The 21,930-nt window shown below is 38.1% G+C and overlaps 1 protein-coding gene across 5 annotated transcripts in view; it reads left to right on the forward strand.

The window, feature by feature from the left end:
- Nucleotides 1-21,930, forward strand: part of UNKL (unk like zinc finger) — a 44,668-nt gene that overhangs the window by 15,014 nt on the left and 7,724 nt on the right. For 4 of the 5 annotated variants that reach the window (XM_030460067.1, XM_030460066.1, XM_030460070.1 and 1 more), the window contains 7 exons: nt 3,676-3,864; nt 4,709-4,771; nt 5,913-6,078; nt 15,469-15,561; nt 17,945-18,175; nt 18,828-19,024; nt 19,850-20,104. In XM_030460067.1, coding sequence (XP_030315927.1) covers nt 3,676-3,864; nt 4,709-4,771; nt 5,913-6,078; nt 15,469-15,561; nt 17,945-18,175; nt 18,828-19,024; nt 19,850-20,104 — 1,194 coding nt within the window. The remainder of the gene's footprint in view (nt 1-3,675; nt 3,865-4,708; nt 4,772-5,912; nt 6,079-15,468; nt 15,562-17,944; nt 18,176-18,827; nt 19,025-19,849; nt 20,105-21,930) is intronic. The other variant, XM_030460069.1, reaches the window with a different exon arrangement.

The following is a 21,930-nucleotide window of genomic DNA, read 5'->3' on the forward strand; positions in this document are numbered from 1 at the left end:
CTACAATCAGAACAATCAAATGCCACAAATCTTAAGTTACATTTGTAGAACAGTTTCCAAAGATGTTGAAGGATTCCTCTAGTGTTGAAGCAACTATTTGAATTCTGTCTTCTATTGTTTGCACTTCTGTCTAAGAAAGCAGAAAACACCCAACCCCCTCCCCAAAATTAGTATCGGTAGTAGATTTCCTGGCATCAGTGGTGCTGAGGATGTTGCCTTGCTTTTCATGCCAGCACTGATGCCAAAATGTGAATTCTCCTGCATTGAGGAACAAAAAGGAAGCATTTATAGTTTCCCTTACACTCTCTTGCACTCTTTTGTTTCTAATCACGAATATTGCACTCATTTTATGTTATTACTGACATTTGAATCCATATAAACTGTGAATCACAAATTACTCTTGATAAAAATATGTTTGTTCACCATCTTGCCATCTGTACTGCACTAAGTTGTGTGGCTGTTTCTAATGATGAGTTTCTTTACATTTCTTGGAAGTTATTTTTATCTATGTGAAAAAAGCATAAGAGATAAAAGATACAGGTATACTGTGGGAAAAAATCTGCAGAGGCTTAAGAATTGATTCCATGTACACATCAATATGATTGTATGAAATCTTTCATTAACAATCTGCACTCACTTATATAGAGAAGCCCTGTTTACACCATCATATCATGCAGGTGGCTTTGTATTCCAATTACACATTCCATTCTCACGGAACCACTCTTCTCACATAATTATTTTTCTCTTCTGTTGCGAATTAAGTTATCTCTTTCCCATTAGCTCATTTTTTGAAAACCTGCCACTAGGCCTCAATAACCATTAACCCAATGTAGCCTAAGCTGAAGCAAGTCAGGATTGCTCACAACCTGTGTATTTCTGAACTGTTTCCCCAACAGTATACTGAACAATATTTGAGAATAAGTTATTTCTCATAATGTGAGTGCTAGTTTCACCTGTCATGGTTTCTCTGTGAAGTACACCTAGCCTTGGGTTATAGAAGAGGTGCTTCTTAGAAGCCTGGTCAAAAAGGAAGAGGGTCCTGATCAGTCTTTGCATTTTTGTCCAGAGAATTTTCACCAGACCTGGAGGAGTCTCTTAGAGAGGGAAGAGAGGTAGTTCAAAAATTCTTCCTTTACTTTCTCTGCCTCAAGGATTCTATTTGGTGACCATAAGTAGCAAGACGGATCAGGTATTCTTCCCAAATATCATCTCCTCTTGCCTCTTTTGGTAACAGGATATTACTCTGGGTCTAACCCATGAGGACGTTTCTTGTGTTTGTATTAGGAGATAACCATATAGTATGGGGGCAGACAGGAGATAGAGAGGAATAAATTTTAAAGAATAACTTCATACAACAAAGAGTGATTTTAAAAAGTAGTTTCCTTGTATATTCAGAGTAGATTAATTTTTTTCTTGCTTTGTGTATTTAATGTACTGTGGATATTGTGTGACTCATTTTCTTTTCCTCCTTTGTTTGCATGAGTTTTTTATATTTTCTGTGCAAGTTGAGTCACACAAAATTTGTGATAGTTTGTAGTCCAGTTATTCAAACTTAAATAACTTTTTATTTTCTGAATAATTCAAAGGACAGAGTAGAGGCTCTCTCTGTCTACTCTTTATCTTCGTGGACTCTTAAGAGATAGCCCATAAGAGTGTAATCAGACAATGCTATCTTCATCTTAGGGGGTCAAGTGATTAGTTTAGTTTAGTATTTCAGAGCAAAACTACACAAAATTGTATTGTAAGCTCTTAATGCTTACAGATATGTATGTATGATAATGCCACTGTTGCTACCTACTGCAACCAAGGGGATCATGAGTGGCACTTTTACGGTCTAGATACTCAACCTTATATCTCAAGCCCATGTTGAACAAGGGCATCATTCCCCACTTAGAGCTCTGTTGTCACCAGGACAAATAATCCGTAATGGCTATCTTCATTCCTCCCTCTTCTTCTGGTCTTCATTAGGTCACATTGTAGGGGGAACAAGCATCATGTACATCTTTTGTGTTGGTGAAATAATCTTGTGTTGACTAGCTGAATGAGTGGACATGAAATACACATCTGAGAAACACTCTGTCCAAATTAGGAAACGCATCCTTAACTGAGCCAGTATTTTATCTAACTTAGTATCTAAATTGCATGTTAGTCTGCCTTTGCTGTCTAGTAATTTTATCTTACATATTTGTTTGCTGCATTTAGCAGCCTAGTGCTACCAGAATCATGCTTTTAAGAGTACTTTCAAGATGTAACCATGCATAAAAATTACGTTCAGAAATAATTTCAGTGTTTTAGAGTTGGAAAAATATGCAAACTTTGTATCCACAGAGGCAATTCTCAGTTTTGGATTTAGAGTAAAAGGTAATAGAAAGCAAAACTTTGCATGTTTTAACAAGCTTTTGGCCAAAACTTGAATTCTTCAGTCTTTGACTTCAGAAGAAATTTTGTACAAGTAAACCTATCAATTAAATTATTTTTGTTTTGGGGCCCACTCTTCTATTTCTGTAATCTCTCAGGGTATGTGTACATTTCAGACTTGTGAAGAGAAGCTGACTTTTGATTTCAGAAGCTATCTTATTACAGAACTATGTACAGATAAGGTTTGTGACAGGAGAGCTCCTGTAGGGACAAGAGTGACTGAATGTATATATATAGGTAATAATCTCCAGCCATTATAGGGAATACATTTGGTGGAGGTGGGTTGTTTTTTTTTCTGTCCAGGGTTAAGATCTCGTCTATGTTCATGTCTGTCCTGTACCTGATTTTTAGAAATTTGAATGTGAAGTCCCTGCTGCTCAGGAGGAAAATTTTGAGGTTGCATTATTCTGCAGGGAGAGATGTCTCCTGTTAAAATCCTGGTTTGCTTAAAATACTTTCACATTCTTTGTAGCATAGAGTAAAATTAAGGGTCAGAAGTAACCCTAAGTTGAAAGTTTAACACTAAACTATATATTGTTTATTCTGTCTGATTCAGTGTGTGTTTTGTATTTAAATAAGCCAAAACAACTTTGGCAGAATTTCACTCCATTATTGTATCAAATTATTTAGTTTCTTCAGAGCTGGCAGATTCTGTTTGGGAACAATTCCAGTAGTGATTGAAATGTGTGTTATCAATGAGTGTTCTCACCACTGGGCTGTTGGGCATAAATGTAACTACTTACACACTGTCTTTTTGAGTCCAGTTATAAATCTAGTTTAAGAGAACTGAGCGGTTTACTTTAAAATGTAGAAACAAGCAATGCCCACAGTTCCACTCAAACATGTTATTATAGGATGCTGGCACCTGAGTTCAAAAATTTCAGGTTGAACAGAACTGTACTTTTAGCAGAGAAATTGTCCAAATCTACTTACAGTTTGTATCTTCAGCTTAAGCCTGTTACTCTCTGCATAATGTACAGCAGAACTAAAAATAAATTTAGTAATGTTTTAAAATATTCTAATGGTAATTTATTGCTCAATAAACATTTTCATATTTAAGAGTTCAGAAAACAGCCTTTTGAGATTTACAAACATTTGAGATACTTTTTGCCAAGATTCTACATGTCTTTTTCTTTTTTAACTGCTTGGCTTGATCCAGATGAGTTCTTCTGAAAGAGTGAAATGTTTTATAATGCTTGCAGTAAACATAAAAAAATACTACATAGTATATTAGACATTGTTTTCTGTCTTCTACAGATTTGCTGTTCTTCAAGTCCAACTGTAATGTCAAGTTCTGGTAGCAGTAGTTCTTTATCACCCTTTGGGCCACTTTGTAGGCAGAGATCGTTAGTAAATGGCATTTTATGTTTCGAGTCTGGCACGTCAGGTGTTTCTTCACCAACATATAGCTATCCAAAAGCACCAGGCTTTGAACGAGAAGATCAGGTATGTGAATAATATGGGTCTAGAAGTGTAAGTGCAATCTTAAGCTAAATTAGATTCAGCAGAAGATGTTGTCTGCCTGCTGTATCAGCACTGAGTTTTGTTAACTTAGAACACAAGACAGAGGAAAGAACAATTTTTCTTAAGGAGAGAGAGAGAGAGAGCACCTTTGCAGGGTTTCCTGCTAGTCAGAAAGTCACTGAAAATTACTGGCCTGAAAGGAACAGAGGTCCTTTTCATTCTGTTCTGCAAGAAGTCAGTGAGCAAAGAAAAATTGCTTAGAATTCATTTTTATTTAAGTATGTTTCACTTGTTTCAAAAATTATTTACATTAAAAAAAAAATCTCTCCTTATCCTTGACCTTTTTGTTTGTTTGTTTGTTTTGGGGTTTGGTTTGTTTTTTGTTGTTGTTTGCAAATTTTGTTTGTTCATTTTGTTATTTGCAGCATGATCTATGAAAAATCTAGGCATTTTCCATTCAAACTTCTGGCTACTGTCCCATCAAATTCTTGGGGAAGTATTCTCCAGGTGGTGAGCATTTGAGACATGTTATTTTTGTCACAGCATGATGCTAGCGTGGCTGCTCACTTTTTAGACCAGAAATATCTCTCACATGCTCAGTTATGCATATAAGTGGGGCAATTACAACTGCTGTTTCTTTTCCATGTAGATATCCTCTACTATCATTAAAATTTCTCTCTCCATATGGGACTGCAATGAAGGAAATGAAGTCAATCTGTTGGAAGATACCATTACAGAGATGCCACTGACCCATCATAAACTAATAATATATTTTACAGCAATAACCCATAAAGTTCATATGTTACAGATATTTTTCTTCTCTTAGGCAAAGCATCAAAGCTTCCTAGCTGAGTATCAAGAGGAAATAAATGAACAAGACAACAAGCAGGTATTGTCAAAAGCTAAATTCCGTAAATATTTTGCCCTTTCTGTTAATTTATTAGTGTAGGATCCAAGTTATATGGTGCTTTACAAATTAGTCTAAGGAAAATTTGAGTGCAGTGACAGGACAAGGAACAAGAGGCACAAACTGAAACATGGGAACTTCTTTCTGCACATATGGAAATACTTTTTTCCTGTGTATGTGAGACTGAGCACTGAAAAAAGCTGTCTAGAGAGGTTGTGGAGTCTCACTTTTTTGAGTAATAGAAAAGCTATCTGGACATGGTCCTGGAAAGCTGACTCTGGGTTCTGTGAAAATGTACAATAGATGTGTACTGCATGGAGCACGAAGAATGAGAAGAATATGAGGCAATTTGCAGATGCTTTTGATTATGGCAAATTTATGGCTGTCTTCACAATGAAGCTGTAGATGAACTTGATTTGGAAGTAGATAGTATTTATGGAAGATGAGATTTATGATAATTAATGTACTGGAAACTCTGCACCAAGTTCCTATAGACTTTGTGAAGTTGTTTTTCATTTTATCTTGTTACGTGATTACATTTTGTTTTAATTTTGTACATTTTGTTATTTAATGTTGATTTGCGTGAAAAAAATGCTCAGCTAGGAAAAATTAGCACAGGTATAAGTCATTATATAACATGAGACAACACAATCATGTGTCTTTACTATCTAAACCAAAGATGAGTTTATGCACCAATTGCGTTTGGATTAAATGAGAAAATAACAGATAAAAACAATGACATGATTTCAATTTGCATACACATGCATAATGAAATAGTACAGTTTCTCAGACTTCAGCTAACTGATTATGTTAGTAGAGCTTATTTGCAAGGATTCAAATATATTTTTACTGAAAGCAAAATTCCCTCGTGGTAGTGATTCCCAGCCACACAGGAGAAATGCACTTGATGGTAAATGAAAAATACTGTAATCTATTAATTCAGAGGGTTCTTCTGTATTTCTTTCTGTTTGAATTAAAATAACTACTCAAGAAAATACATACTGTTTATTTGATATGTTTGTACATAAATTTTTGTTGAGTGTGTGTATGTATATATATACACGCACACATATGGATATACACACACACACACACATATATGTTGTTAATGGTTTTTTAACAGACTCATCTCAGTGTTTTTCCAGTGGTTAATCCACTTGCTTCAAGTACAGCTTCCAGTATGGCCTCCAGTGTTGGATCAGATAGTTCATCGGCTACAACTGTCTCTGCTATCAATGCCAAAGCTCTCTCATTCTATTCTGGCAGTAACACAGTTGAATCAGTAATAGGTAAGTCTTAACATAAAATCTTGGATTGTACATATTCTGTTGCATTAATCAAGTGACTGTTTAAGGTTCAGAGACTTTATTGGTAAAGGCAACAGTATACATACCTGCTTTATTACATGTAATTAAAAGCAGTATCTGAAATTTTGTTTACATATATTTTCACCCCAAATAATTATTTTTCATAAAGTCTCCAATGTGAGTGTAGAAATGAGTGAATAGGACATTTAAACTAAAATTCTGGCTTTGTTTTTAACCCAGTGATTTAAAAAAATGTGTTAAACCTTCATAATGCCACTCACTGTTGCTAGAAGTACTGTCGTCTGAACTTCAGTTGGTGGGATGATGAGATTTGACTTTACTTTTTTAATGTTAGCACAGTCAAATAAAAATGAGGGTTTTTTCTTTAGCTGAACGCATGATTTCCAGTCTGGTTGTCTATATGTTCATGGTCAACATGTTTTGTTAACACTATGTGGACCAGATCCTCCAAAGAAGAGGAGCCCTTGCTTTCTAGGTGCATAAGACAGATTTTGGGAAGTACTTCAAAAAATTCCTGAAATTTGTCCAGAGCTTTTCCCTTACTACCAATCAGGCTGTTTGTGTGAAAAATGGATAAATATTTCAGTAATACTTAGGCACTGGGCACTTCAAAACTGGGCATGGTATTCTTGCTATGGTCTCATAGGTGCTGGACAGAGAGAAGTAATCACTTCCCCCAGCCTGCTGAGTACAGTTCTACTAATGCAGAACAATATGCTCTGTAGATTTCATTGTTTCTTGACTATCTAAAAACTCCCTATTGCTGCAGAACATGCTGAATGTGTCATTGATTAGAATTATGTTCTTCAGCCTTTTGAGATCTCTCTGAACAGCAGTTCTGCCATTGGGTGTATTGGCTGCTCCCCTTTAATTTAGTGTTATCCACAATCTTGTTGAAATTTGTTGTACTTTGATGCTAAATGTGGTTTATTCAGAGGGCACAGCAAGCAATGTTGTGATTTGAGAGATGCTGTACTGCCCATTCTGTGGTGTAAGTCACATGATCAGGGAGTCACTGTCATTAGCTTTGTACTTGAAGCTTTCTGTGTTTAAATCGACGTGTGAGCAGCAACCAGGAGACTGCAGACAGTGAGTCAGCACTTCGGCATGGTAAGTTAGGCATTTGAGCTTTAAATGTTTTTAGGAAAAGTAATCTGTGCAGAATATTAAATGGTGTATCTTCTTCTGCAGTTTCACAAGGGTATAGCTTGCTTTCTTTGATGGTGTGTTTGAACTGTATGTTATAACAGAAAACAAATTTTGAATTATTTTAATTTCAGAACTAGAATGAACAAAGTCTTTGGTTTTATTCTGTTCTAGTAATACAATGTCATAAGCTTATGGTTAACATTTTAAAATACTATGGAATGAAATAACATTTTTGTCAAGATAAATATTATTTCTGGAATTAGTAAGGACTAGTTGGCTGAAAGAAGTCATGACAAAAAATATTATGGTCTAATTTCTGTATACTAGATGTGGTACTAATTCAGTATAATTTTTAAATCGTGACACACTGAACAAATGAGGAAAAGTAATTTAAATAGTGATATGCTATGTTTTTCGTGTCCCAGCTTGATTGTGTTGTAAGCACAAGAGAGTTTTGATTCCTCTGAGTTAGAATATGAGTTGCTGTCTTCAGATGTTTTTCTAAACAGTTTTCAGTATGCTGCTAACAGAATCTGAATCATAAAATACGTCTCACCTATCCTTTTTCCAGTGTTTGTCTTTGTGGCTATACAGGAGGTCTGTAAAAATAAAATGCTGCACATAATCTGAAGAGCAGAAAATTAAGATGTTATTGTTAAGAAAATAAACACACGGTGTTCTTGTAGGAAGTGATGGACTGAGGGATCATTTAAAAAAAGGATTAAAGGAGCTGCAGCAAGGAAAAGGGCAAGGTGATTATGGAAAAAGGGTTTGAATAAAGGGTTAGGGGAAAGTTCCAATTGCAAGTATGAGGAAGCTTTGTCAGACAGTGGGGTCTGTGGCCCTTTATCTTGATCTCACTGAGAACTCAGTCTGCTCTCAGCAATAATCCCAAGAGCTGAGGGCGAGAACAGTGCAGAGGAGTTGGGAGTAACCTTACCATTCAGACAGAATTACTATTTAGCATTGAGACTTGGACAGTATATTGAAAACTGGAAGTGATGGAGTAAATGAAGGTACATTGCTGCAGTCTACTGTCACAGTCAAGGGAGATGGGCTGAGTTGTCAGATTTTTGTTTGTCTGATCTGAGAACTGCAGGGTGTATGAAGTCCTACTGAAAAAGATAATTAAAAAAAGAAAAAAAAAGTTAAATATTATTAAAGATAATATAGAAGTCAGATGAGCAGAGTGTCAAAGGAGACAGATTTGAAGAAGGATAAACAAAAAATGGGCATCAGTGAAGGGAAATGACTCAAATGATAGGAGAAGGTAGAACCTTAACACTAGGGAACATCTGCCAGCCTGTTACTCCACCTTGTTGCCTGTGTTAGGTTCTGTGTGGACCTCCTCTTCCAAATCTTTTAATTGCTTCCATTGCTTCCTATTTGATAATCAGGCTTGGGGATTTTGCCTGTCTAGGAGACTTGCCATTCAAGGAAAGTTGATGTTTCTCCTTTTGCTTTCCATAAATGTAATCATAAGGTACTGTCTGTTTTCTCTCCCTACACTCCAGTGACTTTGTACCATGTGAGCTGGAGAGAGAGACAGAAGGTATCAGAAATTATTATTTGAAAACCTTGATAATAAACAGTAAGGAGACATGTCTGTCCTTTTTATGGTAGGGGAAGATGAGTGTGGTGGAATGAGTTAAGGGCTCACATGAGAAGAGCATGACAGATTAGTGATTTAGTAAAGGTGCAGGCTTAGATTTTATTTACTACTTGAGCAGTATGCTTTATGTCAGCCTCATTGTGTTTTGTTCATGCTTTTCATACTTGTTTAGCAAAATGCTGCAAATAATACCAAATATTAATAATGTCAGGGTGGTGTGGGGAACTGCAAGAGTTTGAAAGAAGCAGTTTGTTTCCCTGTTTCAAGAGAGTGACAGTGCTGGTGATGGGATCTTAAGGCCTCTCTTTTCGCAATTAAGAACATTTTGAATTTTTTTGCAGGAAGGTGTAACATCTTTCCTGGGTGTCTTGCAGCATTGTGATGTGAGGTTTGCTGTCATAGGTGTGTAGTGGTTTTGCTCAAAGGATGTTGAGACAGGTTTACATATGTGAAGATTTACTAGTGGTTTTTGTAGCTGATGGCACAGCTAGATAGCGAATCATAGTGAAAATTATTTCCAAATAAATATAGAAACATAAGAAAGGAAAGCAAGAAGAAAGGGAAAGACAAAACTGTTCCAGCAGCCAGGTGGAAAGAGAAATGACAGGTAGTGCAGACAGGCATGCTCCCCAGAGCAGGAGGTAGTTCTCTCCTGTGTAATACTTTCTTCATATTTACTGTGGTATCTGTAGTTTCACATCAAGACTATCGCAAACTCCTTACCAGCTCTTCTTGGTTATGATATTATTACTGTCAGTTGAAGGACACTTTAGGTCAGTGGATGGTGCTGTGTGCTAGCTGGTTGCTGAGCTGTGTCCAAAGGTATTATTGGTCCCTCCAGTGTAAATCAAAAGCTACAATCAGGAGTAGAAGAGGGGAAAGGAAGTGTGATTCTTGCATGTAGAAAATCCGCAGAGGCTTAAGGATAACACGTAGTCACCAGTATGGTTAAAGTGAAGTTGTTTATTAACAATTCACACTGCTTTATATAGAGCCCTTGTTCATATAACGATATCTTGCAGGTGGCTATATCTTGGCCACAAATCCTGTTCTCACAGAACTTCTGCTGGCTACATGATTATCCTGTTAGTCTTCTTTTTTGCTGCCAGCGCCCTTTTTTTTTTTTTTTTTCCCCATAGCTCATCTTTCAGTAACCTTGCAGCTGGGCCTCAAGGCCCTTAGCTTACTCTAGCTAAAGCTAAATAGTCAGGATTTCTCACATGTCTGTTTTCTTCCAGACAGTTTCCCAACATATCCCCCTTTTTGTTTTTGAGCAATCCTCACTTACTTCATCACGCGAGATAATATGCTAATGATACATTGCCATAAACAACATACTAATAATACAAAAGCAATAATAACATACTAATAATCAAAACCAATAATAACAAATATAATTGATAAACCTTTTCTAATTAAATCTGTAAGCTATCCCCATATCCTTAAGCGATTTAACCATTCATTTAACCCAGTATATGCAGCAGTTAATTTTTTCATGTTATCTTAATCAATTGCTTTTGGTTGTGAATTGACTCTGAATGGTCAGATTAATTCATGCTATACATTCCATCAAAGTCTTCACAAACATAACCTAAAAGCTAACAATAAAAAGTCAGTGGCAGCACGATACTGTAAAACTGCATGTCTGACACTATCAACATCTTCTAGCATCTGTGTTAAATTGAGGCCCAAAATTGGGCCAAATTGAGGCCCAAAAAGGCCTAATAAAATCGTTTAGAGACAGAATTACAAGCCTTTGAACAGCAAAGGCACACTCTTCCCCCCCCCCCCCCCCAGTTTTTTTTTTGTTTTTTTTTCTCTGCTGAGGTGTCTGCAGCAGGGCTCACTTTCTGAGCAGCAGCAGTGTGTGTGGGGGCAGAGACAGCAGCTGCAGCTGTAGCAGATACACTGGCAATGCTCACCAGCTGTATCTGAGCTGTGCCCTTGTGTGCAGGGGGGCAAGAAGTGGCTGCGGGGGCAGGAGTGGGGCTGCTCTCTCTACCAGGGGCAGCTCCCACTCTCCGCAGCAACTCTCGGCCTCCGAAAAGGCATACTCATTCTCATAACTGTGGTTTTTTTGTCTTACTCCTTACCAATATATGAGAAAGATTAACAACAACCACTAGAAGATTAAAAAATGAAATGATACTGCTACTAAAATCTGGTGAAGTTAGCCTAAAATAAAATGCAGTGGTACAATCTCCCAAGCCAAAACTGCAAGTGTAATTACCAACCAAGTTTTTTATCTCTGTATGAAATACCAGTGCACCATGCACCACAATATACATCAATATTGAGGACCATATTGCAATGATGGTCCTTAAGCAGCTTTATCTGCTTCTAGCGTTCACTCAGAAGCTTCTAACAATTGAGCTGCTGTAGCACCTTTTGGGAGTAGTCCTAACGCACGTTTAGTTTTTTCATTAGCATTGTCATATGCTAGCATACCAAAAAATTTTTTCATCTCTTCTGACAAATCCAGATGTGATGTTATCGCTGAATATAAGCGATCCACAAATTTTGAATATGGCTCTGCTCCCCCCTGCTTAATATTTGTAAAATAGGGGGTTGCTTGTGCAGGATCATGCACAGTTTGCAAAGCTTTATACGCCAGTTCTTGTGAAAGTTGTAACACTTCAGTTTGAAACCATGCCTGCAAATCTGCGGGTACAAAAGGACAAGCACCAAGTAACATTTGTGCTTGCACTCCATATAATGCATAGGTGTTCTGTCTGGGAATCACAGCTGCATTTTCACACAGCATTTACCATTTATGATGAAATTGCAATTGTTGATAAGGAGTTAACAGAGCATTAATTAATGCTCTGAGCATTAATTAATGAGCATTTTTGTGTCATATGGCATCAACAATTGAGTAGTAAGAAGATGTTGCAAAAGAGATTGAGCAAATGACGATTTCAAACCATACTGTGTAATGGCAGCTTTGGCCTCTTTTATCATTTTTCAATCTAATGCAACCCATATTGGGAACCATTTCTCCTTCAACTATAGCATTTTGAATAATTCCCTTCCATCTAGTTACCAGATCCATACTCCCACCCCCTGCCCTACCGCCCCACCCCCCTCCCCTCCCCATGTTGGATCTGGAAGAGGTGGAGCAGTGGGTGTTAAAGGGTTAAGAGGAGTAGGAGCAGGAATAGGGAATGGATCAGGGGGTAAAAATGGATTAGTGTCCCTGGGTTGTTCGCAACGTTACCCAGAGCAAAAACTAGGTTTTTTTTCAGGGATATACTCATCCTTGGTCTCTAGTTCTTTCAGTTTCTTCAGCAGTTCCCTTCGTTGCTTGTCTCTGAGCCCTAGTTCTTTCCTTGGTTGTTGCTCTATAGCAGGCACTGATGGTGTTGACAGGTGAAGCAGAGGATTAATTGATGGCAACTGTGGTCAAGAAGATAAATCAGGCATCGGAGGTGGAGATGGCAGAGCAGCCGGGAGCCGCAGCAGGCGGGCACAAGGGCAGGAGTCTGCATTCCAAGATTCCTCGCCTATGTTCTCTGGCTTCTCTCCCTCTGGGTCCTCCGACGATTCTGGTGGTGTTTTTGGTCACTTTTGGCTTTGCTTCTCGGTCCCGTTTTTGCTTTTCATCTAAACCCCAGGGTCAAATGGCACAGTTGGCTGAGCTTGAATCAGTACAGTCCTTGCAGGTTCTGGTGGGGGTATTTTAGGTGTCTCAAATAACTGTTTAGAGGTCAAGTCCATATTTCGAGCATTCATTGGTACTGGTAGGTCAGGCGTTAAGACAGCAAACACTGAGACTGCTGCTGTCCTCTCACTTTTCATTTCTTTTAAGGTTTCTCTAATCAATTTCCAGAGTGTCGCTAAGCGTTGTGCCTCCTTGTCTCCATCGCTAATTTTATCCCATAGGGCTATGTAGTACCTATGGCTTCCCAAGTAGGTAACTCAAAAACGGGTACCCATTGAGGGGATCAAGTCTCTATCCCGTGCCCATTTCAGTAATTCTCGTAAGGTCCTGCCTTCGTGTGATAAACCTCTCTTAGAGAGAATACATTGGAGGAGCTTAACTACTGCCTCTTCTTCTTTAGAGAGTGTAGACCCCATCTCCTCCCCAGTTGCTCACCTTTTTCCTGGCAGGATTCTTCAATTCCACAGTACCTCTTTTGTTCCATAGCCGGGCACCAGCTACACAGACCACTGGGGCAGCAGTCTCCTTTCGACTGGCTTCTCCGCTCCTGACACACCGTTCCTTCGGTTGGCTTTCTCACTACCCTCTCATCCCAGCTGTCTTCATCACTCCTGGAAGCAACAGCGAGAGAGTCCCTGTTCAGGCGCCAAATGTAGAAAAAAATCCTCAGAGGCTTAAGGACAACACGTAGTAACCAATATGGTTAAAGTGAAGTTGTTTATTAACAATCCACACTCGCTTTATATAGAGCCCTTGTTTATATAACGATATCTTGCAGGTGACTATATCTTGCCACAAATCCTGTTCTCACAGAACTGCTGGCTACATCATTACTATTCTTCTTTTTCTTCTGCCAGCTCCCTTATCTTTTTCCCATAGCTCATCTTTCAGTAACCTTGCAGCTGGGCCTCAAGGCCCTTAGCTTACTCTAGCTAAAGCTAAATAGTCAGGATTGCTTACATGTCTGTTTTCTTCCAGACAGTTTCCCAACACTTGCACTAGTGGCAGTCACTTGCTCTGGGAGCTTACCTTAACACTCCAGATGGTAAGTGTAACAGGATAGTGAGAAGAAGAAAGGAAACATGCTTCCCAGAGAACAAGAGCAGTTGAGTATAAGGGCAAGATAGGCGGGCTGCAGACATATGTAAAGGGCAAAGGGAGGGAAGACAAAGTGTATCCACAGGGATCCAAGACCCGGTAGGGAAGAGCACTTTTAGTCTGGGTTTCATACAGTAATCAAATAAAAGGAGGTCATCTCTCTCCTTCTTACCATGTTGTGTAGAAGAACCTGTCTCCTGGCTTAGGCACTTGTCTCCAAGAGAAGGTTACCTGCTGGAAAACTTCGAAAAGCGAGGGCAAATCACTTCAGGCCAAAATAAAGATGCAGAGAAAGCTTTTTCCCTCTGACTGTTAGATACCAAGCTGCTTTGTATGTACTGCTGAGAGCTGATGATTATAGAATGGGCATGTTGCCATACTAATAAAGCTGCTTTGATTTTGAGACCCAGGCTATTAACTCTTCACAAAGACCTGTGTTAACTTTCAGGTAGCTTTGTTGTGTGCATCATTGTGTTGTAAGTAAACACTATCTCTTGGCTGGCATTTTGTTCTGGACAGCTCAGGCAGGTTCCTGCTGAGCATTTTTCTGTGAATCCTGCTTCTAGGTCAGTAACTCACTTTTGTATTACCTGGAGCACCATTTCAGTACAATCTGTTACATAGCCTAGTCAACATTAGAAAATGCCTATACATAAAAGCAGTGCACTGATCTTGTATTAATGATCCAAGTAGTCCTTTCAGTTCCTGACTTTTAGGACTTCTAAACCAGCTAGTTTGACTACTTCTGCCAAAGATTATCTGCAGTTTACAGTGCCTCATGTTTAGGACTAGGTTATGAGAGAGGAATCAAGCTAATGCCAAGAGGATCAAGAGATGTCTTTTGGATTTTCTGGAAACTGATACCCAAGCTAGCGTGCCTTTTATTTCTGATTGTTCCTTTTCAACTTACTTAGTCTTTGTTCCAGTTTTTAATTATCATTTTCTACATAAAATATAAAAATTATTTACAAAGGTAATCACTGTGACTGAACTCAGTGACTGGGATGGTCACTTTCCTACCTGTAAAATCAATATTTATGCAGACTTTGTCTCCTGTCCTTGTGATTGTGCAGTTGTTTAACATTATTTAAAGTACAGGTGCAGAGGGGTAAATTCCTCATTACACTCCTTTATGTACAGAAAATAATTGAAGAGGAAGAAGGGAAACCATATTCATCTTCTAACACTTCAGAAGCAGTGGAGCTAATAAGGATACTGCTCAGAACTCTTTCGTGGTATTTCCTAGTGAAATTTTAGACTTACATAAGCCTTAAAATGAGAAGCAGTCCAACAGTTTAGTCTAAATGAAATACTGATTTTTATTTTTACTTTATTTTAAAATATTGCACATCAGCATATGTATATTCTGACACTCCCTGTATCTGTGTGCCTTGATACTCGGTTACCTCAAGGACTAACTGTTGAAAGGGGCATTTACAGTGCCTTTCTCAGGTATAATACCTGGTTTTATAATAGTAAAAAATATATTTACTCAGGTATCCAAGTTTTATTTTTCCTCATTTTCTGTTGTACTGCATCTGAACACAAGGGGTGGCACAGATTTATTTATTTATCCAGGTAGATAATCACTTCTGCATTATCCCTTGTTCCTCTTGCCAGTTTAAAGAGCTGTAATGTCCTTATATGAAAAATTTCCCTTTTAAGGGGATTTTTCTTCACTATCTGCTTAAAATCACGACCTAAATGTGAAAGAGTACTGTGATGGAAGCAGGAACAAAAATCGTAAAATACAGTTTCCTTATTGCAGCCATCATTATAGTTTTATGAGTAATTCAAGGATAATAAATTGATGCAATGCTTTGTTTAACAGGATCTGCTTTAGATTTGCATTTTAATGATGTGAACATCACATCCATAGATAGAGAAATCGAAGATCAAGACGGCAGTGACCTTGGATTGCCAAGTAAGAGCTCCAGTTTGTAGAATTATTTAAAATACCTTTCTTCCTTACCTTTCTAAATTTTTACTCATCAAAATAGTTAACAACAGCAAAGACTTTAAAGAAAAGTGCTCAGTTTTGTACCAGCTGTTTATCTTTGTGGTGCAAAAAATCTTATTTTTGCAAGGGATCAGTCCAGTAAATACTTTGGAGGGGTTTTAACACTCTTAATGACTTGGGCCCATGAGCATAATAGCTGATGGAAGGACTTCTATGCCTTTAAAGAAAGGCGCTAAGCTTGAGCTTGACTGCCTGCATGCTGGGCACTGCTAACGTCCGATAGCAATCAGGATGTGCCAAAGGTACCCACAGGCACTTCCATAGCTAGGCGGTTGTTGAGAGGTAGAGTGGGGAGAAGGAGCTAGCAACCTTTATGTCTAGTACTTGTGAGTTAGGAGCTCAGTCTTTCTATGATTCTAACCTGGAAGGAGCAATTTAGTTGAAGGTCTGTTAGGAAGTAGTCAGCCATTTGACCTCTTCTGGGAAAGGAGAGGAAGACAGCAAAGGAGAGCAGTGCAGGGAAGAGAGGAAGGATGAAGGGTGGGTGGAACATCAAGAAATTAAATTGCCACCTTTTTGTAATGAAAGTGGAAAAGGGAAAATAATCAAGAGAAGAAAAAAAGGTAGCGAAAACTGAGGAACTATGATTTCATTATCTTAGTCCTTTGGGAATCATGAAGCAAGAGAACAGACACTTTTTTATACCGCTTTCCTTTTTTTCCCTGGTATCTGTTTTGTTTGCGTTTCTTTGAAGGAGGTCTACAGTCATCATTAAGTTGGTTGTGCATATGTGTTCAGCTTCCACTTGGGCAAACAAAACCATATTCTCCCATGTCCTTCTTTCCCTGTGGCCCTAGACATGAAGGATAAAACAACTATATCTGCACCCTGGTTTATTATTGCTTATCATTGCTTTCAGAAGAAAAGTTTGCATGGGCTCTCCATGGGCTGTGGTTGTTTGGTCAGTATCCACCTGGTCTGACTTTGTCCTGTCCACAAATTGCAGGGAAGTACCTACTTGTACAGTAGTCTTTTCCTAACCTTCTATGGGCTGCAGAGAGGCTGCTCTAGAGAAATCTCAGCTCTGGAGACAGAAGCACTTCCTTTCCTTCTTTTCTGACCTTCGTTTTTGCAGGGTTGCTTCTCATGCTTTTTGTTACTTTCTCCTCTGCCTGTATGGCATTTTTTCTTGCCCTTTCTTAAGTATGTTTTTCCAGAGGTGCCACAAAGTATGGCTGAAAGGCATGGCAGTGTCCTGCAATGGGTCCTCTGGAGCTGGCCGGTGCTGGCTGTGTCTGCCACAGGGCAAGCTCTGGCCTCTCCTGGGCACCCCCTGCACCCAAAACCTTGCCCTATAAACTCAAGAAATGCAGGCTGACTGTATTTCCCAAAACGCAAAAAGTGCAACTGTTTTTTGAGAACACTGTAAGAACCAGAAAAAGGAATATTTTTTCTGCTGCTATGCCATACAGTGTTTCTTTGGTGACTTCACCTGTATTATATATGTTGGTTGGTATATATCTGTCCTGTATCTTACTATATAGTCATGAGGCTGACCTTGGTAACAAGTATTTAAAGATAGATTTTTTTAAGACATTGTGCTAATGCAACTTAAAATGAGCATCCCTGTCTTTTTGTTTTGAAATACTTCTAAAAGGAATGTTTTCTCTGATAACATGAATTCACCTTTTTTAAGCAAAACCAGAAAACTAGAATCATGACCCATCATTTTTTGACTCCTATCTTTTTAAAAGAAAAGGTGATGTCATTCTTTGTTGATATTGAAACAATATTGATTAATAAAATCTTCATAATAAATGCCAAACTCTTTCCTGACCATAAAGATGCACTGCATCCTGTGCATGTTTATTCAAGTAACTGCATGATTGAAGATGCTTTTTTTCATACCTATTTTTTATTATTATTATTATTGTTTAGGGAAACTGTGAGCAATGCATTTGTTTGACTCAATTTTTACTAATTTTTACGTTTCAAACTCAGCTCTCATAGAGAGTAAAGTACATTTGACATATTAAGTTACTGAACAAAAGCAAACGTGTATAGAAGAAATAGAGCTATGTCTGATTTACTAGTGGATGTAGTCACTAGTGTGATTTACTGTGAATGATTTTCAAGGTATATAGTCTCACTTGTTTAACTCTAGTTTATATATTACAATAAAAGCCAAAGTTTTCATAATCATTTAATTTTCAGTTTTTTTCCAATTCCATTAGTTGCTGGTTGTAAAAATAAATATGTCTGCATACTGCTTTGGAACAAATACTTTTTTGTTTGGTTGTTTTGTTTTGTTCTATTTTGTGTTTTTTTTTTCCTAATGCACATACAGGTCAAAGATTACTGGGAAGTTCAGCACCTGTCAGTATACCAGGTTCTCTTGTTCGTTCCTCATCTTTACATTCATTATCATCCCTTTCAACCTCTCCACTCAGTTCTCTTTCACAATCGCTGTCTCAGTCCTTTGTATCACCCACTACGGCTCCTCACCCTCAGCAGCCTCAGCCTTTGAAGATAGAACATAGCATGTTAGGCACCTCAGCCTCTTCTCACAACTCTTTAGGTAAGTAAGAGGAAGGCTGCACTTTATGTGTCGTAAGAGGGAACTCAATGGCAGGTAAGAAATGTTCAGTTCAAGGCTTTGCATGGCTTTTATGGCTTAATCTGGACAGCACAGCTTGGCTATTGTAATTGTTAATAGTTCTGATAATGGAGTTATATGTGTTACATGGGAAAAAGTTAAAGGACTGAACTTCCATTCCTAAGGAAGAGGTCTTTGTAGAGAAGATTTCTACAAAGGCATTTGAAAAGGGTAAAATACAGCAGTTGACATACAGGCAGCATGAATGTATTTAAGCTGCATCATTTTACTAAAGGAAAACACAAAATAGAGATAAAGAAAGAATCAAAATGATGAATGAGATTCTAGGAGCAAAGCTTTTTGTATATAAATTTCTACTTTTCCTTCTTTTGTGGCTTGTACTTTTGTTTATTAGAAGTGGCAACAAAGAAAAACATGTAACTCTCCTGAATTGTTCTAAATACTGTAAGCATTTTTCAGACTGTTGCATTTCTGAAGGTACTGAAATACTGTGATGGGTCTTGCAGAGAAAAGTATAAATTTTGTGTATCTGGCCACATCTATTTTCTTTAGTACGTGAAACATTTTGCTCAGTGTGTGCAGAGTGATTATTTTTTCTGTCTTTGTTTTACAGGTTTAAGTGGTGTTACGGGGAGCATTTGGGACTTTGGGAGTTTCTCTTCTAGTCCATCCCCAGTACTAAGCAGTGGCCTTACCCCCTCAATAAGTTCAAACACCAGTGGGAATGAACTGACTCAAATTAGGCAGGAACTTGATGATGCCAAGAGAAAACTAAAGCACTGGGAAGAATCCTGGCAACAAGTCAAACAGGTATGCTACTTTATGGTAATAAGTTATGCAGATTTTTTTGTTTTAAACAAACAAGTAGCTCCTATTGCTTTTCCTTTTTATGTATCTTCTTATCCTTGGACCCAGATTTCTAGTAATATCTGTCAAATAAATGCTTTTCCCATCCTCAGAGTGAGCTAGAGGAATAAAATAAATTGAGCTTTTTAAAGGGCTGGTTTTTTTTGAAAGTTGATCTGCCTCTAGACTGCGGCACTTAAACATATTCAGGATAGAGCAGAACAGCAATGTATATTGATGTTTAAGTAACAAAAGACATACATTCCTTTCCATACCTTTTTCAGATAATAAACACAAAGAAATAGAGGCTTGCCATCAGCTGTGGTTGTGGAGTGTACCTGGACAGTATCTAGCCATCAGCAGTCAAACTGACATTGATAGCTGCCGGTGTAGTGCCTTTTCTGCAGAACTTTCCTTCCCCTTGTGATGTTTTCTCTGTGTCAAGGAGTAGCTAAATAGCTTTACTAAATTGTTATGGTTTTTTATGTTATGACATTAATTTATGAATTTAGCATTTAAAATGTGTCTCAGTTATAGAACTCAGTAAAAGCTTCTGGTTGTTTACAGACAAGTAACAGTGATAATATGTAAAAATTATGTTACGACAAAACAAGAAGAGTTGATAATTGGAAGGGAGGATAAGAAGGGACAAGCATTAAATTTGACAGAAAATGCATTTTTATGTCTAAAATGAGAGATTACAGGCATCAGTGGAAGCTTTTGAATTTGCTCTTCTGTTGTGAATTTAAAAAATGTATTTTTTGTATTCTTGAAATCTCTTTCTCCCAGGCATGTGATGCATGGCAAAAAGAGGCTCAAGAAGCAAAAGAACGTGCTGACATCGCAGATGCAGACAAACAACTTGCTCTTCAGAAGAAAGAGGAAGTGGAAAATAAGTTAAAAAAGCTGAAGGTGCAATTAGCTGTTTGTCTATCTACTACATTACCATATATGAAAACCTGTGGAGATACAGAGAATATATCCTTGCCAAAGCTTCGTTCCTTACAAAATCGGCTGCACTTGGATTTGGAAATAATAGATGAGGTGAGTTTCTTCATCTGCAGAACTATTTTTGATTAACTGAAACTGATGGTTTAGTAACCTTTAATGACATACTTATGCCAGGTTTGATTTCAAAGAGCAACATTGCTCTCAGTGTTAAGTTTTTCTTTTAAAGAATAGAGGGCAGTTTAGTTTTCTCAACCTGATGGATTCTTCTCAGTTTTTGATCAGCTACCAGAACAGGTTACAAATTATTCAGATAAATCATTGGGGTGTTTAAAAAAATATTAAAGCCAGCTTTTACCCCCAGTGTTTTGGGCACGACTTAAGTAAATAATGATTATTGCCCTAAATTAATTAAAACACTTTACATGCTTTTTATTTGTATGGTAAGTGATGAAGTCTGCTCCTTGGAGTTGTGCAGTCACAGAATCATAGAATTTTCAGCATTAGAGGGGACCTTGTGAAGCCGAAAAAGGCCAAGCAAAACTGTTTAGAGACAGAGTTTTGAGTCTTTGAACAGCAAAGGTATTTATTTTCGGATCCAGGGAACTCCCAGCTCACGCTGGACAAAGAGTTCCAAGGGTTAAGGGAAAAGGGGTTAGGGTATTTATACAGTACAAGGGGGAGGTTACAACATTACTACATTCTCAGTTCTTGCTGACTTCATTATATTGTTACAAGGCGATACCAGACCCCAGCCATAATTTTCTTCTTATCCGTTGGTGGTGATATCTTCATGTTCTTGTGCGGATGTTCACATCCTTTGGTGTCCAGCTGGCGCCTGAATAAGAACAAGACTTGTTCTTAAGAACAAGACTTGTTTTAAGAAAAAGAGTTACAGAAGAAAAGACTTACACTCAATTATTTCCGAGCTAGAAGTTAATCCCATTAGGACCTTGTATTGGTTACATTGTTCTAGTAGGAAAATGACATGTCTGAGCTGCTTTGTATGGGAAAGTGAAATGTCTCAGCTGCTTTGTTAGCTGCTTTCTTGGTTTAACCCTGAATTCTTAGTAGTTATGAATACAAATTCATTAGCATATATTACAAGTCTTAATTCTACATAAAGTAAATTCACACAAACAGCTTGGCCTGATCCACTCTCTTCTTCATTCCCCCCTTTCCTTAGAACTTACGAAATCTTTCATCAAGTTCCAAGGTAAGGTTCTCATGCCTTTGAATCATTGTCCACAGTACTCGGATCTTTTTGACTATTTCATTAAATTTGTAGTATTGGCCACACATTGAAGAAGGATAACATGAGAATCATCACTACCATGACTATTAGAGGGTATATCAGGTAATGGAGTACTTGCATAGTCGCAGGGGAATATTCTGTAAAGATATCCCACGCATGACACTTCCCTACTTGTTCTATCTTTGTTAGCACCTGCTGTATACCTTTTGAATCATGTGTCACTTGCCAAAACATGCATTGTGTAGTTCTATTAACTTCATGGACTAATTGTTCTATGTCAGGGTGTCTAAGCATTGCCTTTAAAAGATTAATATTCATGCCTATCTGCAAATGCGGTAGATTACGATACAGTGTATATTCAGCTTCAATCAATTGCATAGTGGTTAGTGGAACAGAATAATTCGTGCCCCCCAGTTCAGGAAGGATATCGAGGTCCTGGAGCAGGTCCAAAGGAGGGCAACCAGGCTGGTGAAGGGACTCGAGCACAGACCCTATGAGGAGAGGCTGAGAGAGCTGGGGCTGTTCAGCCTGGAGAAGAGGAGGCTCAGGGGAGACCTCATCGCTGTCTACAGCTACCTGAAAGGAGGTTGTAACCGGGTGGACGTTGGTCTCTTTTGCCAGACGACTTTCAACAAGACAAGACGGCACGGTCTTAAGTTGTGCCAGG

The sequence above is a fragment of the Calypte anna genome, chromosome 14 (assembly GCF_003957555.1).
Source record: "Calypte anna isolate BGI_N300 chromosome 14, bCalAnn1_v1.p, whole genome shotgun sequence".
Classification (NCBI taxonomy): Eukaryota; Metazoa; Chordata; class Aves; order Apodiformes; family Trochilidae; genus Calypte; species Calypte anna.